Genomic DNA, 23,651 nt, shown 5'->3' with positions numbered 1-23,651 from the left:
AATTCTATTATGGTCATACTCTTGTTTGCTAGTGGCTACGATTTCAGTACTATTGAAGATGTTTGCTCCTTCCCAACTCTGTGGTACTACTGGTAATATTCTTTTCACAAAATACAACCAATAGTACGTTAATGTTAAATCTTACTTGTGAAAAGTAATCCCCCGATTCCTATTTTCAACTCATTTGAGCGGGAAAACGCTGAACACCATCTTTGTTTTCTACTTGTCAACTGTCAGTTTAGGCTGCTCGCCGGCTCCTCATCACCACTTCAAAATGGCGGCCCAATTTCCCGCGTCACAACAGCCAATGCTGCGTCTACTTATAACATGTCTATGGTGCGACCCTTCTCTAGAGAAGAGATCAAATTTGGTATTTTTTATAAACGACTGTAACAAAGAAATGTTTGTCAACATTATCATGCTCCAGGCAAAAAAATTTCTACATAAATGTCGATTTATGAAAGTAAGGCTTCCATTTTCTAATTGGCTTAATGGTTTACAATTATCAATCAAATCTTGGAGGATGATTACGAGTACAAAAGCCCTTAAATTGATATCTTTGTTAAAAACATTTAAAGTGATTTAGGTAGCCCTTTTTGTCTTTTTTTTGGTAATTATTATTATTATTTATTAATATTTAATACTCTATCTGTATTTGCTTTTGTTTTCTTTCCTTGTTGTTGAACGTGCCTGCACTGTTGTGTGATGTATAAATGTATGTTTGTTGTTCAATAAAAAAAGGGAAAAAAAGAAAGAAAAAATAATTACTGCTTGTCCGACCCCATTGTAGGGAAAAAAAATATATATACTTTTTTGTTCATGTGACACATTTCGATATTACTTCATTATCATGTCTGTTTGTTCCGTGTCTGGTGCTGTTTTTATTATTATTTATTTTTTATGTGAATCAATATTTGTATTGTTATCCTGACACAAACATTTCCTCTCAAAGTTCAGACAAAAAATGATAAATGTTGATTTGATTTCAGTCTCATTCAATAAAAAAAAGGTCAATAAATAAAGAAAAAGTCACTTTAGTGGAACCAGCGTGAAACAAAAGAAGTTCAAAGAAAAAACAAATTGTTTTGTTGTCTTCATCTGATGATCATCTCAACACATGTTGACAAAATCATGAGAAAAATTAACAATCAGTAGGAAAATGCTAGTTTTTATTTTAGGAGGATAAAGTAGAAAGTTATATTCATGGAAAAACAAATACTACAAATATATATATATATGTATGTATGTATGTATAGATAGATAGATAGATAGATAGATAGATAGATAGATAGATAGATAGATAGATAGATAGATAGATAGATAGATAGATAGATAGATAGATAGATAGATAGATAGATAGATAGATAGATAGATAGATGGATAGATAGATAGATAGATAGATAGATAGATAGATAGATAGATAGATAGATAGATAGATAGATAGATAGATAGATAGATAGATAGATAGATAGATAGATAGATAGATAGATAGATAGATAGATAGATAGATAGATAGATAGATAGATAGATAGATAGATAGTACTTTATTGATTTCTTCAGGAGAGTTCCCTCAGGAAAATAAATTTAAAAAAAATAAATAAATAAAATAAAAATAAAAAAAATAAAAAAAATAAAATATATATATATATATATATATATATATATGTATATATATATATATATATATATATATGTATATATATATATATATATATATATATATATATATATATATATATATATATATATATATATATACACATATACATATACATAAACATATACACATACTGTATATGTACATATATATGTACCTGTATGTATATATATATATATATATATATATATATATATATATATATATATATATATATATATATATATATATATATATATATATATATATATATATATATATATATATATATATATATATATATGTCTGGTGCTGAATGTTGTCTGTCTATCTGTGTTGGCTCTGCGATGAGGTGGCGACTTGTCCAGGGTGTACCCCGCCTTCCGCCCGTTTGTAGCTGAGATAGGCTCCAGCGCCCCCCGCTACCCCGAGGGGAATAAGCGGTTGAAAATGGATGGATGGATGGTGCTGAAATGATTAAAAAAATATTCGTCACGTCCTCAGATAAGAGTGACACCTAGCGGCGGGAGGACGGAAGTGCATGCAGTCACCCCAGCGAGGTCATGAGCACAGCGCCGCCCTGCGAGTCTGCTAAGAAGATCTGTCTGAGGAGGACAATTTAGTAGAATGACGGCACATTTCCTTCAGATACTCCATTTTCATCTGTAGTTATTATTCCTAGTGCATATTTCTGGCAGGACGAAACTATAACCAGCCAGTGAAGACAAGGGTGAACATCTTTGGCTCTCCCCTGTAGCCCAGAAGGCAACACAAGTACACCCGGGGGACGTGGATCCTGGAGGTAAATGCTTTTATTTACCAACATGGCCGACATTTCATTGCGTAAAAACACTTCAATAGACGATCTTTGGTGCCGTGCGAGCCAGGCTTCACATGTTTCTAGTCCATCATCTTGCTAGCCGCTCACTAGCCAGCTAACTTTAGCTTCCTCATTTTGTCGCCAGGGCCAGTTTTTTTTTTGTACTTTCTTACAAGCGTCTGACTATTCTCGGTCATTTAGGTTTTTAACTCACGATATGTCATGTTGGCGATAACGCCAGGTTTTGCCTGAGCTTGGGACTAACTAACTAGCTAGCTATCAAACCCCCCTTTTTTGTGGCGACTATTGTGTCTTTGGTGCTTGTTTACAATTTAATGGCCAACTAGCTTCCGGTGGTTGTTTATTGAGTATGACACTAGTGCACCGTGAGATATTGTGTGGTGTGCCGTGGGAAATGATGCAATTCTACCTACAAACCCCGTTTCCATATGAGTTGGGAACTTGGGTTAGATGTAAATATAAACGGAATACAATGATTTGCAAATCATTATCAACCCATATGCAATTGAATGCACTACAAAGACAACATATTTGATGTTCAAACTCATAAACTTTTTTATTATTTTTTTGCAAATAATAATGAACTTAGAATTTCATGGCTGCAACACGTGCCAAAGTAGTTGGGAAAGGGCATGTTACATGGCCTTTCCTTTTAACAACACTCAGTAAAGGTTTGGGAACTGAGGAGACACATTTTTGAAGCTTCTCAGGTGGAATTCTTTCCCATTCTTGCTTGATGTACAGCTTAAGTTGTTCAACAGTCCGGGGGTCTCCGTTGTGCTATTTTAGGCTTCATAATGCGCCACACATTTTCAATGGGAGACAGGTCTGGACTACAGGCAGGCCAGTCTAGTACCCGCACTCTTTTACTATGAAGCCACGTTGATGTAACACGTGGCTTTGCATTGTCTTGCTGAAATAAGCAGGGGCGTCCATGGTAACGTTGCTTGGATGGCAACATATGTTGCTCCAAAAGCTGTATGTACCTTTCAGCATTTATGGCGCCTTCACAGATGTGTAAGTTACCCATGTCTTGGGCACTAATACACCCCCATACCATCACAGATGCTGGCTTTTACACTTTGCGCCTATAACAATCCGGATGGTTCTTTTCCTCTTTGGTCCGGAGGACACGATGTCCACAGTTTCCAAAAACAATTAGAAATGTGGACTTGTCAGACCACAGAACACTTTTCCACTTTGTATCAGTCCATCTTAGATGAGCTCAGGCCCAGCGAAGCCGACAACGTTTGTGGGTGTTGTTGATAAACGGTTTTCGCCTTTCATAGGAGAGTTTTAACTTGCACTTACAGATGTAGCGACCAATTGTAGTTACTGACAGTGGTTTTCTGAAGTGTTCCTGAGCCCATGTGGTGATATCCTTTACACACTGATGTCGCTTGTTGATGCAGTACAGCCTGAGGGATCGAAGGTCACGGGCTTAGCTGCTTACGTGCAGTGATTTCTCCAGATTCTCTGAACCCTTTGATGATATTACGGAGCGTAGATGGTGAAATCCCTAGATTCCTTGCAATAGCTGGTTGAGAAAGGTTTTTCTTAAACTGTTCAACAATTTGCTCACACATTTGTTGACAAAGTGGTGATCCTTGTTTGTGAATGACTGAGCATTTCATGGAATCTACTTTTATACCCAATCATGGCACCCACCTGTTCCCAATTAGCCTGCACACCTGTGGGATGTTCCAAATAAGTGTTTGATGAGCATTCCTCAACTTTATCAGTATTTATTGCCACCTTTCCCAACTTCTTTGTCACGTGTTGCTGGCATCAAATTCTAAAGTTAATGATTATTTGCAACAAAAAAAAAAGTTTATCAGTTTGAACATCAAATATGTTGTCTTTGTAGTGCATTCAACTGAATATGGGTTGAAAAGGATTTGCAAATCATTGTATTCCGTTTATATTTACATCTAACACAATTTCCCAACTCATATGGAAACGGGGTTTGTAATTGGCCAACAAAATATTGTTGGCAAACCAATAAAACGTTTGAAACATACTTTGGTAAAATGTCTTCTCTTTAGTTTTGGGCGTACATTAGGCTGCTAAGCATGTTCTACCCTTTTTTCAGCAGTATAACCATTGCTAGCGTTGGTTGTAGTTGGTTTTAGTCCTTGTTTTCTAATAGTACTGACAATAACCGTATGAATGCCATTTGTTGTGATATTTTACGCAGGCATGACTTACTTCTACTTGAAAATAGCTTATTTTATGTGTAAAATGTGTTGGTTTTATGTAGAGATGTCCGATAATATCGGACTGCCGATATTATCGGCCGATAAATGCTTTAAAATGTAATATCGGAAATTATCGGTATCTGTTTCAAAAAGTAAAATTTATGACTTTTTAAAACGCCGCTGTACAGAGTGGTACACGGACATAGGGAGAAGTACAGACTGTATATATCGGTATCGGTTGATATCGGAATCGGTAATTAAGAGTTGGACAATATCGGATATCAAAAGTCATAATTTTACTCCAAAAATGTCACTATTTTCCAAGACAACAAAACAAATGGCAATATTGTGATAAGTCAGTTACATTACATTACATATGGCTGTGAATCTTTAGGTTCGATTCGGAATCGATTTTCGATTCAAAACAATTCTTTTTTTAATAACATTGAGTGCCGGTTCTGTGATTAACGACATTCCTCCATAAAATAGATACATGTCTATATCAATTAAAAGTAGGGATGTCCGATAATATCGGACTGCCGATATTATTGGCCGATAAATGCTTTAAAATGTAATATCGGAAATTATCGGTATCGGTTTCAAAAAGTAAAATGTATGACTTTTTAAAACGCCGCTGTACGGAGTGGTACACGGATGTAGGGAGAAGTACAAGAGTGTCAATAAACCTCAAAGGCACTGCCTTTGCGTGCCGGCCCGATCATATAATATCTACGTCTTTTCACACACACAAGTGAATGCAAAGCATACTTGGTCAACAACCATGCAGGTCACACTGAGGGTGGATGTATAAACAACTTTAACACTGTTACAAATATGCGCCACACTGTGAACCCGCACCAAACAAGAATGACAAACACATTTCGGGAGAACATCCGCACCGTAACACAACATAAACACAACAGAACAAATACCCAGAAGCTCTTGCAGCACTAACTCTTCCGGGACGCTACAATATACACCCCCCGCTACCCCTTACCTACAGAATTAGGCTTAATAATGTGTTAATTCCACGACTGTATATATCGGTATCGGTTGATATCGGAATCGGTAATTAAGCATTGGACAATATTGGAATATCGGATATCGGCAAAAAAGCCATTATCGGACATCTCTAGTTTTATGTCATAGTCAGCTGCATGTTACCATGAATTGATTAATGTGGACCCCGACTTAAACAAGTTGAAAAACTTATTCGGGTGTAACCATTTAGTAGTCAATTGTACGGAATATGTACTGTACTGTGCAATCTACTAATAAAAGTTTCAATCAATCAATCCACATCATTCATGTAGTTAGGGCTGGGCGATATGGCCTTGTTTTAATATCTCTATATTTCTAGGCCATATCGCGATACACGATATATATCTCGATATTTTGCCTTAGCCTTGAATGATCCCTTGATGCTTATAATCACAGCAGTATGATGATTCTATGTGTCTACATTAAAACATTCTTCTTCATACTGCATTAATATATGCTCCTTTTAAACTTTCATGCAGAGAGGGAAATCACAACTAAGTCAATTGACCAAAAGTGTATTCATTAAACAGTTATTAAGCAGTGGCACAAACATCATTTCCAAAACAGAAAGTGCAAGATTGTCAGAGACATTTTAAAACAAGTGCACTTTTGTGCATGATGTCACTAAGATGACATTTCAATACGTGTCAAATAAAAATGAGCTGCATAATAGGAAATCAAATAGTGTATGTCCTTCGCTATGTGGTAGGTTCCTGCGTACGTTATCTCTTTCTGTTGTGTACTATTTTTTTCATACGGTGTTGATGTGGAAATTGTGGCTTGGGCATTTTGTGGTGTGTGACACCGAACAGAGATGTTGACATGCGGAGTAAGCACTTTTCATTCTCTAGCGGGTGACTTTTCAAATGATGCTACACATTAGTAGAGCTGCTACTTTTTGTAGCAACGCTTTTGTCGCATACTCGACAAATTACGGTTGTCTGTTCAACATCTTGCCGCTTGAAGCCAAGCCACCGCCAGACGACGCTGTGTTTCTTGGGAATTAATTATTCCTTCATTTGATACCAGATTCGTACCTTCTTTCTCTCGTATTACCACTCGCACCACAGCTAACGTTACCCACGCTGCTACCTCTCTGCTCCGTGAGGGCGTATACGTATGTGACGTATGTAAGAAGGTGCGCTTGTTTATGTCTCTGTGAGAAGCAGAGACGGGAAAGAGTGAGAAGAGCCTGTAGTGTAATGCCAGCAGCTAAAAGCAACTGTGTGAGAACGTATACTCGAATATCACAATATAGTCATTTTCTATATCGCACAGAGACAAACCCGCGATATATCGAGTATATTCCATATATCGCCCAGCCCTAATTCAACGATAGTCTGTTTTTGTCAAACCATCTTTTTAATTTGTTCATTTCTTCTGTTATTATTTGTATTATCTTCTGTGTGTTCTCTCCTGAACAAAACACTGTTGTATCATCCGCAAATAATACTATCTTTAAATATTTTGCAACTTTACAAATGTCATTTATATAGAGATTTAATCATTTAGGTCCTAGTATTGATCCCTGAGGTAGACCACAGGATATATTTAGCGTTGTAGATGTGTGTTCGCCTAGCTTCATGTATTGTTTCCTGTTCGTTAGATAACTTCTTATCCAGTTTAAGACTAACCCTCTGATGCCATATCGTTCTTGTTTTTTGATTAAAATATTGTGATGGAATTGAAAGGACTGACTTCTCCACTGTTTACTTGGGATGATGCTCGAAACCGGTTTTCCCGGGTTGTTCGATAAGAAAAGAACCGAGTCCTCGGACTCGAATCCCTTTTTGAGAACCAGTACCCGTTATCGAGACCAATATAGTAAAGAAAAAGAGTTGGTCCTTTATTTGAATCTCTGGGAACGAATCCCAAATGGGCAATGTTATGCCCATTTGATTGTAGACTCTTACTGACACCTTGTGGCGATATGAAAATACTATGCGTCATTAGTTTGGGCACTTCCGGGTTGGTGAGTCAGTTCAGTTCATGAGACATTTGAGAAGTAGACAAGTTGTGTTAGCTCTTACAAGCCTTGGAAAAGATAAGTCTGTAAGTAAACTGTTTAACTTGTTTATGTAACTCAATATTAAGGTGGAAAGTGGTTAAATTTAAAACTAAGATGTTTATTGAAAAACGATTTTTGTGCACTGTTTCAATGGATGATTTGACGACTTAAAATTGCTGCCAGTCGTGTATTTCCACCATCAAAATAGTTTCGACACTCAGAAGTATTTGTTTGATGATAGTACTGTATCTTTGTGTGAAGCTAATATTTATATATTGCGCATTAAATTTGAGTATGTTAATTGAATCACATAGCTTATACATTTGTCATTGTGTGTATTTCAGTTAAAAAAAAATAACAGTCCAGTGCAAGACAAAAGTAAAGATAGGAAAAGACAAAGCAAGATCAACAACAATAAAGAGCCTAAATGGATTAATTTGCTTTGGAACTTTATTAGACGTCTTGGATTGTTTGTTAGCTGTCTGCCTGTGTGTGTAGTAGTAGTTCCAATAGCAGCAGAAGTGCACTTTTTGGAGAGCTGTATTATTTTCAGTTTTGTGCCCAAGGGACTGATTTTATTCAACACTATATTATTATTTATACACTTATAGTGATCACAGAGACAGGTGGTTTTTGTGTTAATGTATATATTTGTTTTTCTGAAAAATCCCACTTAATATACTTTGGGTAACAACAGTCAATATTTATTTATTGTATTTTTTTAGGGGGGTAACAGTCAATATTTATTTATTTTATTTTTTTCTTATAAAATAAAAGTGAGCTTTTGTTAAACCAAATATTGTTTTTTTCCATATACAACAACCTATCTGGATTTGATAAGAGAATCGATAAGGAATCGTTCGATAAGAGGATTCGATAATAGGCTCAAACGCGATCATTTCTTATCAAACATCATCCCTACTGTTTACCCATTAACTTGTTTCAATCTTGTCCTCAGGAGAATGGACTTCCCAGGCCACTTTGAGCAGATCTTCCAGCAGCTCAATTATCAGCGTCTGCACGGTCAGTTGTGTGATTGCGTCATCGTGGTGGGCAATCGACACTTCAAGGCCCATCGCTCCGTGCTGGCGGCCTGCAGCACCCACTTCAGAGCCTTGTTCACGGTCACAGAGGGAGACGCCAGTATGAATATGATCCAGCTCGACAGTGAGGTGAGGACCTTTAGGACCCTTTTTGATTGTCGGCGAGGCAGCATAGTTGCCTTTAACTGCAGTGTTTGAACGGAAGGATCGTTTGGGCCCAATTAGAACAATTCTTGGTTTGTGGGAGCCTAGGCGGCGCAACAACCAAGATTTGAACTATTATTTGCCTTTGATTGCAACTATTTATGTATTTGTAACTGTGCGCATTAAAATATATAGATCATAAGGAAAAAAATATATATATACTGTAGTCAGTAACATTAGAATGCTAACAGTTACCATGTGTCACATACTAAGTTATATGACTCTAAGGTGTATTGCTGCGGAATTAGAGAAAAAAGTGTAAAGTTGGCTCAAAAAGTAACATTAGAATGCTAACAGCATGTGTCACATACCAAGTTTGATGACTTTGGGGGTAAAAAAAGGTAGCATGCACGTGTCACATACCAAGTTATATGACTCTTTAAGGTGTGTTGCTGCGGAGTTAGAAAAAAAGGTGCAACATTAGATCCAAAAGTAACATTAGCACGCTAACGGTTAGCATGTGTCACGTACCAAGTTGTATGACTCTAAGGTGTATGGCTGCAGAATTAGAAAAAAGTGTGTAAAATTAGCTTAAAAAAAGTTGGCATGCTTATGTTAGCATGCTGCCATGTTAACATTAGCATGCTAACAGTTAGCACGTGTCACATACCAAGTTATATGACTAAGGTGTATTGCTGCGGAATTAGAGAAAAAAGTGTAAAATTAGCTAAAAAAGTAACATTAGAATGCTAACAGCATGTGTCACATACCAAGTTATATGACTTTGGGGGTAAAAAAAGGTAGCATGCACGTGTCACATACCAAGTTGTATGACTCTAAGATGTGTTGCTGCGGAGTTAGAGAAGAAGGTGTAACATTAGATCCAAAAGTAACATTGGCATGCTAGCGGTTAGCACGTGTCACATACCAAGTTGTGTGACTCTAAGGAATTAGAGAAGAAAGTGTAAAATAAGCTTTTAAAAAAGTTAGCACGCCGCCATGTTAACATTAGAATGCTAACAGTTAACATATGGCACATACGTGGACCCCGACTTAAACAAGTAGAAAAAGTTATTCGGGAGTTACCATTTAGTGGTCAATTGTACGGAATATGTACTGTACTGTGCAATCTACTAATAAAAGTTTCAATCAATCAATCAATACCAAGTTATATGACTCTGGGGTAAACGGTTACAAAATTAGCATAAAAAAGTTATCATGCTAATATTAGCATGTTAACAGTTAGCATGCGCCACATACCAAGTTATTTGACTCTAAAGTGTATTACTGCGAAATTAGAGAAAAAGGTGTAAGATTTTATCAAAAAGTAACATTAGCATGCTCATGGTTAGCATGTGTCACATACCAAGTTATATGACTCTAAGGTGTATGGCTGCAGAATTAGAAAAAAAAGTGTAAAATTAGCTAAAAATAAAAGGTGACTTGCTAATGTTAGCATGCTAACAGTTAGCATGTGTCACATACCAAGTTATGACTCTAAGGTGTATGGCTGCGGAATTGGAGAAAAAAGTGTAAAATTAGCTCAAAAAGTAACATTAGCATGCTAACAGTTAGCATGTGTCACATACCAAGTTATGACTCTAAGGTGTATTGCTGTGGAATTGGAGAAAAAAATGTAGAATTAGCTCAAAAAGTAACATTAGCATGCTAACAGTTAGCATGTGTCACATACCAAGTTATGACTCTAAGGCAGGGGTCAACAACCTTTTTGAAAGCAAGAGCTACTTCTTGGGTAGTGATTAATGCGAAGGGCTACCAGTTTGATACACACTTAAATAAATTGCCAGAAATAGCCAATTTGCTCAATTTACCTTTAACTCTATGTTATTATTAATAATTAATGATATTTACACTTAATTGAATGGTTTAAAAGAGGAGAAAACACGAAAAAAATGACAATTCAATTTTGAAATATAGTTTATCTCCATTTTCGACTCTTTAAAATTCAAAATTCAACCGAAAAAAAGAAGAGAAAAACTAGCTAATTCGAATCTTTTTGAAAAAATTAAAAAAAGAATTTACGGAACATCATTAGTAATTTTTCCTGATTAAGATTCATTTTAGAATTTTGATGACATGTTTTAAATAGGTTAAAATCCAATCTGCACTTTGTTAGAATATATAACAAATTGGACCAAGCTATATTTCTAACAAAGAAAAATCATTATTTCTTCTATATTTTCCAAAACAAAATTTTTAAAAGAAATTCAAAAGACTTTGAAATAAGATTTAAATTTGATTCTACAGATTTTCTAGATTTGCCAGAATAATTTTTTTGAATTTTAATCATAATAAGTTTGAAGAAATATTTCACAAATATTCGTCGAAAAAACAGAAGCTAAAATGAAGAATTAAATTAAAATGTATTTATTATTCTTTACAATAAAAAAAATAAATTTCCTTGAACTTTGATTTAAATTATCAGGAAAGAAGAGGAAGGAATTTAAAAGGTAAAAAGGTATATGTGTTTAAAAATCCTAAAATCATTTTTAAGGTTGTATTTTTTTCTCTAAAATTGTCTTTCTGAAAGTTATAAGAAGCAAAGTAAAAAAATGCATGAATTTATTTAAACAAGTTAAGACCAAGTCTTTAAAATATTTTCTTGGATTTTCAAATTCTATTTGAGTTTTGTCTCTCTTAGAATTAAAAATGTCGAGCAAAGCGAGACTAGCTTGCTAGTAAATAAATACAATTAAAAAAATAGAGGCAGCTCACTGGTAAGTGCTGCTATTTGAGCTATTTTTAGAACAGGCCAGCGGGCTACTCATCTGGTCCTTACGGGCTACCTGGTGCCCGCGGGCACCGCGTTGGTGACCCCTGCTCTAAGGTGTATTGCTGTGGAATTGGAGAAAAAAATGTAGCATTAGCTCAAAAAGTAACATTAGCATGCTAACAGTTAGCATGTGTCACATACCAAGCTATATGACTCTAAGGTGTATTGCTGTGGAATTGGAGAAAAAAATGTAGAATTATAATTGCTCAAAAAGTAACATTAGCATGCTAACAGTTAGCATGTGTCACATACCAAGTTATATGACTCTAAGGTGTATTGCTGTGGAATTGGAGAAAAAAATGTAGAATTAGCTCAAAAAGTAACATTAGCATGCTAACAGTTAGCATGTGTCACATACCAAGTTATATGACTCTAAGGTGTATTGCTGTGGAATTGGAGAAAAAAATGTAGAATTAGCTCAAAAAGTAACATTAGCATGCTAACAGTTAGCATGTGTCACATACCAAGTTATATGACTCTAAGGTGTATGGCTGCGGAATTGGAGAAAAAAGTGTAAAATTAGCTCAAAAAGTAACATTAGCATGCTAACAGCGTGTGTCACATACCAAGTTATGACTCTGGGCTTAACGATCACAAAATTAGCTTAAAAAAAAAAAATTAGCATGTAATCTTAGCATGTGTCACATACCAGGTTATATGACTCTAAAGTGTATTGCTGCAAAGTTAGAGAAAAAAGTGGAACATTAGCTGAAAAAATTAACTTAATGTTAGCATGCTAATGTTAGCATGTTATAATACTAGCACATGTCTTGGTAAGAAGAAATACCCCAAAAAGCATGCGACACTGTAAAAAATGGGTGTAAGAGCGAGGGAAGACTGTACACCCTCATGGCCTCAAGGGGCACACATGGAATGAAAGATGTTGTGTGCAGGTGGTGACAGCGGAGGCGTTTGCGGCGCTGGTGGAAATGATGTACACCTCCACCCTCATGCTGGGAGAGAGCAACGTGATGGACGTCCTGCTCGCCGCCTCTCACCTGCACCTCAACAACGTGGTGAAAGCCTGCAAACACTACCTGACCACGCGCACCCTGCCTGTGTCCCCGCCCCGCGACAGACCGCCCCCTCCCCGCCAGCAGCAGGAGCAGCAGAGGCACCGGCAGCAGGCGGGCGAGAGCGCCGCCAACCCCGCGTCGGCCGCCAACGCTAACCTGGCCGCCAACGCCGCCACCTCCAAGCTGCAGCGCTCCTTCCTGCTGCAGCAGCTGGGCCTCAGTTTGGTGAGCTCCGCTTTAGGCGTGATGGAGGAGGACCGGGCGGTGGAGCAGAGAGCCCCCTTCCCCATCCGCCGCTTCCACAAGCGCAAGCCCTCCCTGGGCGCGGGCGAGGAGCCGCCCAGGCAGAGGCAGCGGCCCGCCGCGCCCACATTAGGGCTGCTGTCGCAAGGCCGAGAAGAAGGAGGGCTTCTGTCGCCCGACTCCCACAAAATGGGGGAGCACTCCAAATTGGAGGCGGGCGGACTGTGCGCCCCGCAGGACGACCCCCAGATGCCGAGTCAGTCGGATGGCGGGCGCTGCGAGGGGGACGACTCCTCGGGGAGGCTGCAGGCAGGAGTGGGCAAGGAGGAGGACATGGAGGACGGAGACCCCCAGAACGACAGAGCCGGGATGAAGATCAAGTCAGGAGGCGAGGAGGAAGAGGAGGCGGAAGAACAGAAGGTAAAGACCCCAATTTACATACATTTCTGCATTCACCTTTCCCTCTATCCTGACAAGTCTACCAGTTCCTGCTGCTGATAACCAACCCCACAGCATGATGCTGCCACCACCATGCTTCACTGTCGGGATGGTGTGGCTCTGGTTTCCTCCATACATTATAATATGTCTACAGTTTTTCCACTTTTTCTTATGTTACAACTAGAGATGTCCGATAATGGCTTTTTTTTGCCGATATACGATATTCCGATATTGTCCAACTCTTAATTACCGATTCTGATATCAACCGATACCGATATATGCAGTCGTGGAATCAACACATTATTATGCCTAATTTTGTTGTGATGCCCCGCTGGATGCATTAAACAATGTAACAAGGTTTTCCAAAATAAATCAACTCAAGTTATGGAAAATAATTAGGGATGTCCGATAATGGCTTTTTGCCGATATTCCGATATTGTCCAACTCTTAATTACCGATACCGATATCAACCAATACCGCTATAATAAAGTCGTGGAATTAACACATTATTATGCCTAATTTGGACAACCAGGTATGGTGAAGATAAGGTCCTTTTTTAAAAAATGAATAAAATAAAATAAGATAAATAAATTAAAAACATTTTCTTGAATAAAAAAGAAAGTAAAACAATATAAAAACAGTTACCTAGAAACTCGTAATGAATGAAAATGAGTCAAATTAACTGTTAAAGGTGAGTACTATTAGTGGAGCAGCAGCACGCACAATCATGTGTGCTTACGGACTGTATCCCTTGCAGACTGTATTGATATATATTGATATATAATGTAGGAAGCAGAATATTAATAACAGAAAGAAACAACCCTTTTGTGTGAATGAGTGTGAATGGGGGAGGGAGGTTTTTTGGGTTGGTGCACTAATTGTAAGTGTATCTTGTGTTTTTTTATGTTGATTTCATAAAAAAAAAGATGTTATGGGCCTGTTTTGCTGCCAATGGAACTGCGCAAATTTTCAGGACATATGCAGATCCCAAATACAGATCAGCAGGTACCAGAAGGTAAGAAAAGTTGCTTTTGCATAATAATAATAATAATAATAATAACAATACCTGGGATTTATATAGCGCTTTTCTAAGTACCCAAAGTCGCTTTACATGTTAAAAACCCATCATTCATTCACACCTGGTGGTGGTAAGCTACTTTCGTAGCCACAGCTGCCCTGGGGTAGACTGACGGAAGCGTGGCTGGCAATTTGCGCCTACGGCCCTTCCGACCACCACCTATCATTCATTCATCATTCATTCACCGGTGTGAGCGGCACCGGGGGCAAGGGTGAAGTGTCCTGCCCAAAGGACACAACGGCATGGTAATATTGCGAAACAAAACGCCGGATAATATGTCTGCTAATAGGTGCCATTTTGCGGTCCTTGTACACACACCATAATAATACTTGTATCTCTGACTACGGCAGCCGTAATGGGCCGACAATCCATCAATCGGTGCGGCTTCAAAGTCGTAGTAAAACATTTTGACAGATTTTTGAGTGCCGTGTGTAATGTTCTATATTTTTAATGTAACATTTAAAGTTTTGGTGTTTGGTGTTTTGGTACTGGCCTCATCTTGCAACCTACACATATCTCTTATGTGTGACTGCCATCATATTTCTTAAAACCCATTTTTATTCACTGGCTTTTAACCCAGCATGAGACTTTAAACTGTTTTTAACTTTTAACTTTTTTAACTGCTTTTTATCTAACAAAATTGTTCTTAGGGTAATTTTGTATTTGCTTTTTTAATGTGTATTTTACTTCTGTTTTAAATTTTATTTTTTAGTCTGTCCTTTGCCTTTATTTCTTTGTGGTGTACAACTGTGGTTGTTTCTAAAGGGCTTTATAAATAAAGTTGGTATGGTATGGTATGGTATATTACAGTCTACACCAGGGGTCGGCAACCCAAAATGTTGAAAGAGCCATATTGGACCAAAAAAAACAAAAACAAATCTGTCTGGAGCCGCAAAAAATTAAAAGCCATATTACATGTGTCATGAGATATACATTTAATTAAGAGGACTTAAAGGAAACTAAATTAGCTCAAATATAGCTGCAAATTAGGCATAATGATGCAATATGTACATATAGCTAGCCTAAATAGCATGTTAGCATCGATTAGCTTGCAGTCATGCAGTGACCAAATATGTCTGATTAGCACTTCACACAAGTCAATAACATCAACAAAACTCACCTTTGTGCACTCATGCACAACGTTAAAAGTGTGGTGGACAAAATGAGACAGAAAAAGAAGTGGCATAAAACACGTCCTAGAAAGTCGGAGAAAGTTATGCATGTAAACAGACTATACGGTGAGTTCAAGGACCGGCAAAATAAGTAGGACAAAACGGCGCTCGCCAAATACTTGAATAAGTGAAGCATATTTAATATAAACAGTGTGATTTATAACAATTAGGGAGGTTTGTGTCATGTTTGTCCTCCTACAGAAACCATACTAAAACAAAAAAATTTATTTTTTTGCCCCTCATCTTTTTCCATTCTTCATACATTTTTGAAAAATCTCCAGAGAGCCACTAGGGCGGTGCTAAAGAGCCGCATGCGGCTCTAGAGCCGCGGGTTGCCGACCCCCGGTCTACACGTATCTCCTATATGTGTCTGCCATCTACTGGTCACACTTATCACTACACCATGCACCAAATAAAACTGCTTCGAGGTCGGTAAGCACGACCAGAACTATGCCGTACATTAGGCGCACTGTCGAGTTTTGAGAAAATGAAAGGATTTTAAGTCCGAATAATACGGTACTTAAAAGAAAACTGGTTTTGTGCCATAAAATTCTACCCAAACATTTAATAAAGTCAAACACAAATAAGGCAACAAGAGACGCATCCTAAAGATATGATAAAGGCTGGACAGGACGGATATAAAAAAAAAATTTTTTTTATATCGATTAAGCATCGTTACAAATAAGAATTGCCGTTCATTCAAAAATCTTTTTTTTTTTTTTTTTTGACTAACGATTTTTGGTTACTCCACCCACCATAACATTCTCTAAAACCACATTCGTGCTGTCCCTCAGGTGCTGGTCAAACAAGAGCCGCTAAGTTCACCCGAGCCGGCGGACGAAGTGAGCGACGTGACGTCGCAGGCGGAAGGCAGTGACCCGGCCGAGCCTGCGGGCGGGGAGGAGGCGGAGAAAGTGGAGCTGAGCCCGGAGAGCAGCGACGACCGCGGCTTCAATCCGGAGCCGCAGCCCAGCTCCGACTCGCTGCTGCAGCCCGGCTCACAGCTCCTCCTCAAGGCCAGCATGGGAGGGGGCGGGGCGGGCTTCAGGTGCGGCAACGGCGGGAACAGCAAACCCGACTTCAGTATTTCCAGCTTCCTTAGCCCGAAGGATTTCGGGAGTGGCGGCGGGGGCTTGATTGGTGGCGAGGATGACCTTCCCAACACCACCACCGGGGACGCTGTGGCCCATAACTTCCTGCTGAGGCAAGAGGCTCCTGGACTGCCCGGTTCTGCGCCATCCTCCCTGCTCCAGTCTGACAGCGAAGGCCGTACTCAGTTCAGAGAGAACATACAAGCCGACTCCCTTTTCCTTCACCCGCTGCATAACGGTTTTGGGCACCCTAGAGGAAGTGGCGGCAATGGAGGCCGGGGAGGCGTCGATCAATTCAATTTGGACTTCCAGCGCTCCAGTCTGGGGTTACATTCCTTAGGACGGCCCACGCGTAGCGCCGGTGGGCCAACCCCCAGCGTCCTCGGATACCCGGGCTACAGACGCGTCACCCCGAAGATGACCAACGGCATGGGGCGGGAGGAGGGCGGCGTCCTCCAGGACCCCGCCTCCTCCTCGTCCAGCCTGGCGAGCCCCATGCTCCTCGGCGAGGGCTCCGGGTACGACGTGTCGGGCGGCCGGCCCACGTCCCTCCCACCGCAGCTCACCCGGGCCTCGGCGGACGTGCTGTCCAAGTGCAAGAAGGCTCTGTCGGAGCACAACGTCCTGGTGGTGGCGGGCGCTCGCAAGTACGCCTGCAAGATCTGCTGCAAGACCTTCCTGACGCTGACCGACTGCAAGAAACACATCCGCGTCCACACGGGGGAGAAACCCTACGCCTGCCTGAAGTGCGGGAAGCGCTTCAGCCAGTCCTCACACCTGTACAAGCACTCAAAGACCACCTGTCTACGCTGGCAGAACAGCAACATGTCCAACGCCCTCCTTTAGAGCGCCTTGTTTTTGCACCCGGAAACAAACGGAGGATGCTTGAAGGGGAGATAATGGCCTAGTAATAACCCTCTGTGGGGGGGGGGGCGTGGCCTGCGGACCTGCAGCGAAGCGGAGTGTGTCAGGATCGGCTTCGAGATTAGCGACAGGTGATCAGACAAACACTCACAGCTGTGTCATCTACGCACCTGTCACTAATCTCGAAGCCGATCCTGACGCACCCCGCTTCGCTGCAATTCCGCAGGCCACGCCCTCAAATAGACCCATAACTTAAAGGCAACATACCTACCTATGGCAGGGGTGTCCAAACCACAGCTCGCGGGCTAATTGTTCAGTTTGACCCGCGAAACATCCCAAGTTTAATAGGAACTCTTGACCCTTGACGCCTCCAACTTACTTTAAAATATCCGATCGTGTAATTGCTGCAGGTTTAAGTAATTCAGGCTAATGACTATGAATTAGACTTTGAAGTGGCCACGGCATGACCCGATCCGAACAACCTTTCCCCCCACTCATGGCGCAAATAAACCCGCAGAAAAAGTCAACACACAACACAACCTGCTCACTGAGCTTTGTGGATGTTCTAAAAAAAAAAAATGTCCAAGCACCACACATAATTCAAAATGACACCCGTTTAAATCCCCTGCAATGCATGATGGTGTTAGAATAATTGTTTCTAAGTTATCACAAAAACGTTGTGTTACATTGAGTGCCTGGCGAGAAGCAAAAAGAGGTCTTTGAACCTACCAAGAAGAAGGCTTGTAAAACTCCACAGTGTAGGGGGGAAGCAACGTGAAGGTGTTCTTTTTTCTTTCATGTATTGTAATCAACAGAAAGATATTGTTTTTAACCCAAGGAAAACAGAAGGCAGGATCTGCCCAGGTTCCAGACATGGCTTTCTTGAACTCTTTTACGAACTTTCCTTTGAACTGTTTTACGACCCTTTCTTTGAAGTGTTTCCAACCTTTTCTTTTGAACCGTTCTGTAACCAAAGGCAACGCTGTTTACGACCCACGTCCCTTTGGAAGCAGCTGTTGCCATGTGGTCAGGGAAAGTCCAAATAAAGGATTAGGCGCACAATCTTTCGCCAGAGCGTGCTGGAGACTATGCAAGGGTACAGTGTCCATGCGTGTCTTCCTCAAATTGAGCCAAATTGAATTCTGTCTCTGTTTAATTCCTTTCTTCTTGTCCTGTTTAATAGATGTCATCAGTGTTTGAACCTGACAGATGGAAACAAAACACTCTCTTCACACGTATCCATGTTTGGCACATTTTAGCTGCTGGATATTTCTGATTGATTACAAAACTGAAACGAGGTCGAACACAAGGTAGAAGTCACTTGTCACATATTCTTAATATTTAATTATGCTGATTAATATACATACATGTGAAGATGTCAGGTTCAAACCCGGATGACATCGATTAAACAGACAAGAAGCAAGGAATTAAGCAGACGGGATTCAATTTGACTCATGAGGAGAAACATCTGGGCTGTACTCTTGCACAGTCTTCCACCACGCTCGGCCGAAAGAGTTGCGCGCCTCCTCTTTTATCTGGACTTTCCCTGATTACATAGCGACAGCTGTTTCTAAGGGGAGAGGGGGTCGTAAAAAGCTGTTGCACTCGGTCACAAAAAAAACAGTTCAAAGAAAAGATGCCCGGAGCTTGCGTCAGGTCCTGCTTCCTCTCCGCTTTGTAGATCTCTGGTCAAGACAAGAGCTTCCTGTGGATCACAATAGATCGAAGAAACCGACACCTTCATGTCGCATCCCATCGTACACAGTGGCGTTTTACAAGCCTTTTGCTTGGTAAGATCAAAGACAGCTTTTGTCTCCTCGCCGGGAACCCATGGGAACGGAAAGTTTCACGAAAACTTACATACAATTATTCTGACAGTATACATAATGTATATGTATATATAAATATGTATACATATGTATGTATATACGTATATACAGTACAGGCCAAAAGTTTGGACACACCTCATTTCAATGCGTTTTCTTTATTTTCATGACTATTTACGTTGTAGATTGTCACTGAAGGCATCAAAACTGTGAGTGAACACGTGGAGTTATGTACAACACCCAAAACCAGTGAAGTTGTCACGTTGTGTAAATGGTAAATAAAAACAGAATACAATGATTTGCAAACCCTTTTCAACATATATTCAATTGAATAGACTGCAAAGACAAGATGTTTCATGTTCGGACTGAGAAACACAAATCATTAACTTAATTTAATGGCAGCAACGTATTGCAAAAATGTTCTGGGTGTTGTTGATAAATGGCTTTCGCTTTGCATAGTAGAGTTTTAACTTGCATTTACAGATGTAGCGACCAACTGTAGTTGCTGACTGGTTTTCTGAAGTGTTCCCTTAACCCATGTGGTGATATCCTTTACATACCGATGTCGCTTTTTGATGCAGTACCGCCTGAGGTATCCAAGGTCCGTAATATCATCGCTTACGTGCAGTGGTTTCCCTGGATTCTCTGAACCTTTTGATGATATTACGGAGCGTAGACGGTGGAATCCCCAAATTCCTTGCAATAGCTGGTTGAGAAATGTTGTTTTTAAACTGTTGGACTATTTGTTGACAAAGTGGTGACCCTCGCCCCGTCCTCGTTTGTGAATGACTGAGCATTTCATGGAAGCTGCTTTTATACCCAATCATGGCACTCACCTGTTCCCAATTAGCCTGCACACCTGTGGGATGTTCCAAATAATACTTCCTCAGTCTTTTTTGCCACTTGTGCCAGCTTTTTTGAAACAGCCAAATGAGCTAATACCGTATTTCCTTGAATTGGCGCCGGGAATATAGTATTCGCCTACCTAGAATTACAGCCGGGTCAAACTCGTTTCGCAAAATAATTAGCGCATGCTTGGCACTTCCGCCGGGTCAAATATGAGTCATTAAATGACTCCCGCTTCCTGGTGGTAGAGGGCGCTAGTGATCCTTCTTGCGACTACTGGTACTGCAGAAGACCGGTGCTGCAGAAGAAGACAACAAGCAGCAAGCGTGAGCAGCGATCGTTTGCTTGCACTTTTAACATGGAGGATTACATATCTAAAATAAAACAGTTTTCTAAACTGGACTTTCAATCGAAGCAGGAGGTAATAATTAAAGGAATATCTCCATCGAGACAGAGAGACTTTTAAAACTGAAGAAAGATAAGGAAGACTGCTTTTGATCAGAAGCAGCTGCACATGGACTCATTTATAGGTAAAGGTAAGACCATAATAACGTTTTTTTTAATTAAATGTGCTTTTCATGATAAGGTAAGCGCCGGAGTGAGAAGAGGTTTTAAAATAATTAGCGCATGCTTGCCCATTCCGCATGCTTTTGGTAAGCGCAGGAGTGAGAAGAGGTTTTAAAATAATTAGCGCATGCTTGTCCATTCCGCATGCTTTTGGTAAGCGCAGGAGTGAGAAGAGGTTTTAAATTAATTAGCGCCCCGGCGGCTATTCAAGGAAATACGGTATTTGCAAAAAAGAACGAAGTTTACCAGTGTGAACATGAAATATCTTTTCTTTGCAGTCTATTCAATTGAATATAAGTTGACAATGATTTTCAAATCATTGTATTCTCTTTTTATTTAGCTTTTAACGTGACAACTTGGGCTTTTGGCCCCCAGCCAAATAGTTTTATCCCCCAAGTCACAAAGTTTGGACAGCCCTGCCCTATGGACGACGCCCTGACACGTGTCACAATCAGGACGGTGGTTCTGATACCTTGTCTGACTACGTTTGCACCTTTTTGACTTTTGTGTTTACAGGTGGGACTTTTACCCTTTCCTCCCCCACCCCACCCCCACACCTGGAGGGCGCAGGTAAAGGTGTCACAAAACACTGGAACATGCCCCCGAACGCACCTTTATTGTGCGTTCGGGGGCATGACTGCAAAAAAAGACGTTTTTTATTTTAATTTTAAATGTTAGACATTTGTGGTGTAACATTGTTCTTCTCAAAAGGGAAAGTACATGTGTATGTTGACTGCAGGGATGGGTACCGAGTCCCACCCCCAATTCACCGTGTTGCAGCACCCGGGCGGACGACTCGTCGCAACTTTGGTACTCGGCGGTCACTCCAGCAGCACTGAGAGGTAACCCAGCCGAACTACCTCGAGTTAATGTTGCAATTTTCAACGCCAACAAAGAAATGTGTTAAGTCAGGCTCCAAAAAAGTGCTAGCTCGATATTAATGTACGTTAGTTTTTGAAGTGCTACTGGCTGCCATTAGCAAATTTACATGGCGATTTCGACAACTAAAATCAAACAGCTGGTGCGTAAAAAAAAGTGCAATACTTGCATCAGGGGTGTCAAACTCATTTTAGGTGGGGGGGGCCACATGGCGATAAATATGCTCCCAACTGGGTAAACTTCAAAATAAAGACAACTTCAGATTGTTTAAACAATAAAACAAGCACAAATGTACACATCATAATGTTGTTGTTTTTAAATAACACTTATATGTTGCGGTTAATCATTTATTTGTCGTTATTTATATTTTCCGAATAAATGATGTGATAAGATTAAAGATTAAAGTAGCGATGATTGTCACACACACTTTTAGATGTGGTGAAATGTGTCCTCTGCATTTGTCCCATCCCCTTGGGGAGCAGTGAGCAGCAGCGGCGCCGCGCCCGGGAATCATTTTGGTGATTTAACCCCCAACTCCAACCCTCTGTTGCCGAGTGCCAAGCAGGGAGGTTATGGGTCCCATTTTTATAGTCTTTGGTATGACTCGGCTGGGATTTGAACTCCAACCTACCGATGTCAGGGCGGACACTCTAACTCAGGGGTCACCAACGCGGTGCCCGCGGGCGCCAGGTAGCCCGTAAGGACCAGATGAGTAGCCCACTGGCCTGTTCTAAAAATAGCTCAAATAGCAGCACTTACTTTGATTTATTTACTAGCAAGCTGGTCTCGCTTTGCCCGACATTTTTAATTCTAAGAGAGACAAAACTCAAATAGAATTTGAAAATCCAAGAAAATATTTTAAAGACTTGGTCTTCACTTGTTTAAATAAATTAATTCGTTTTTTTTACTTTGCTTTTTATAACTTTCAGAAAGACAATTTTAGAGAAAAAATACAACCTTAAAAATGATTTTAGGATTTTTAAACACATATACCTTTTTTACCTTTTAAATTCCTTCCTCTTCTTTCCTGACAATTTAAATCAATGTTCAAGTAAATATATTTTTTTTTATTGTAAAGAATAATAAATCAATTTTAATTTAATTCTTCATTTTAGCTTCTGTTTTTTCGACGAAGAATATTTGTGAAATATTTCTTCAAACTTATTATGATTTAAAATTCAAAAAAATTATTCTGGCAAATCTAGAAAATCTGTAGAGTCAAATTTAAATCTTATTTAAAAGTCTTTTGAATTTCTTTTAAAATGTTTGTTCTGGAAAATCTAGAAGAAATAATGATTTGTCTTTGTTAGAAATATAGCTTGGTCCAATTTGTTATATATTCTAACAAAGTGCAGATTGGATTTTAACCTATTTAAAACATGTCATCAAAATTCTAAAATTAATCTTAATCAGGAAAAATTAGTAATGATGCTCCATAAATTATTTTTGTAATTTTTTCAAAAAGATTCGAGTTAGCTAGTTTTTGTCTTTTTTTTTTCCGGTTGAATTTTGAATTTTAGAGAGTCGAAATTGAAGATAAACTATGTTTCAAAATGTAATTGTCTTTTTTTTTTCGTGTTTTCTCCTTTTTTAAACCGTTCAATTAAGTGTAAATATCATTAATTATTAATAATAACATAGAGTTAAAGGTAAATTGAGCAAATTGGCTATTTCTGGCAATTTATTGAAGTGTGTATCAAACTGGTAGCCCTTCGCATTAATCACTACCCAAGAAGTAGCTCTTGGTTTCAAAAAGGTTGTTGACCCCTGTGGTAACTGTTCATCAGTCCACTCATTGGTGTTAATTGTCAATCTATCAAGATAAAAAAATAATATAAAAATCAATTATTTATGTAGTTTGATCATTTTCCTTGACTGTCGTACTAACGTGATTTATTTTGCATCATCTATAAATATACAAAAAAA

General features: G+C 39.4%; 1 protein-coding gene across 1 annotated transcript; it reads left to right on the top strand.

Annotated features, from left to right (window-relative positions):
* Window positions 1-2,204: 2,204 nt before the first annotated feature.
* LOC133633623 (zinc finger and BTB domain-containing protein 5) lies at window positions 2,205-18,308 on the top strand. Its single transcript, XM_062026207.1, has 4 exons — window positions 2,205-2,438; window positions 8,683-8,896; window positions 12,599-13,384; window positions 16,447-18,308. Exons 2-4 carry the CDS (start codon window positions 8,687-8,689, stop codon window positions 17,587-17,589), a joined length of 2,139 nt encoding a protein of 712 aa, XP_061882191.1. The 5' UTR covers window positions 2,205-2,438; window positions 8,683-8,686; the 3' UTR covers window positions 17,590-18,308.
* Window positions 18,309-23,651: the final 5,343 nt, after the last annotated feature.

This window comes from Entelurus aequoreus, linkage group LG18 (assembly GCF_033978785.1).
Source record: "Entelurus aequoreus isolate RoL-2023_Sb linkage group LG18, RoL_Eaeq_v1.1, whole genome shotgun sequence".
Lineage (NCBI taxonomy): Eukaryota > Metazoa > Chordata > Actinopteri > Syngnathiformes > Syngnathidae > Entelurus > Entelurus aequoreus.
The sequence above is the reverse complement of the archived record's forward strand: the minus strand, read 5'-3'. Positions and strand labels throughout refer to the sequence as shown.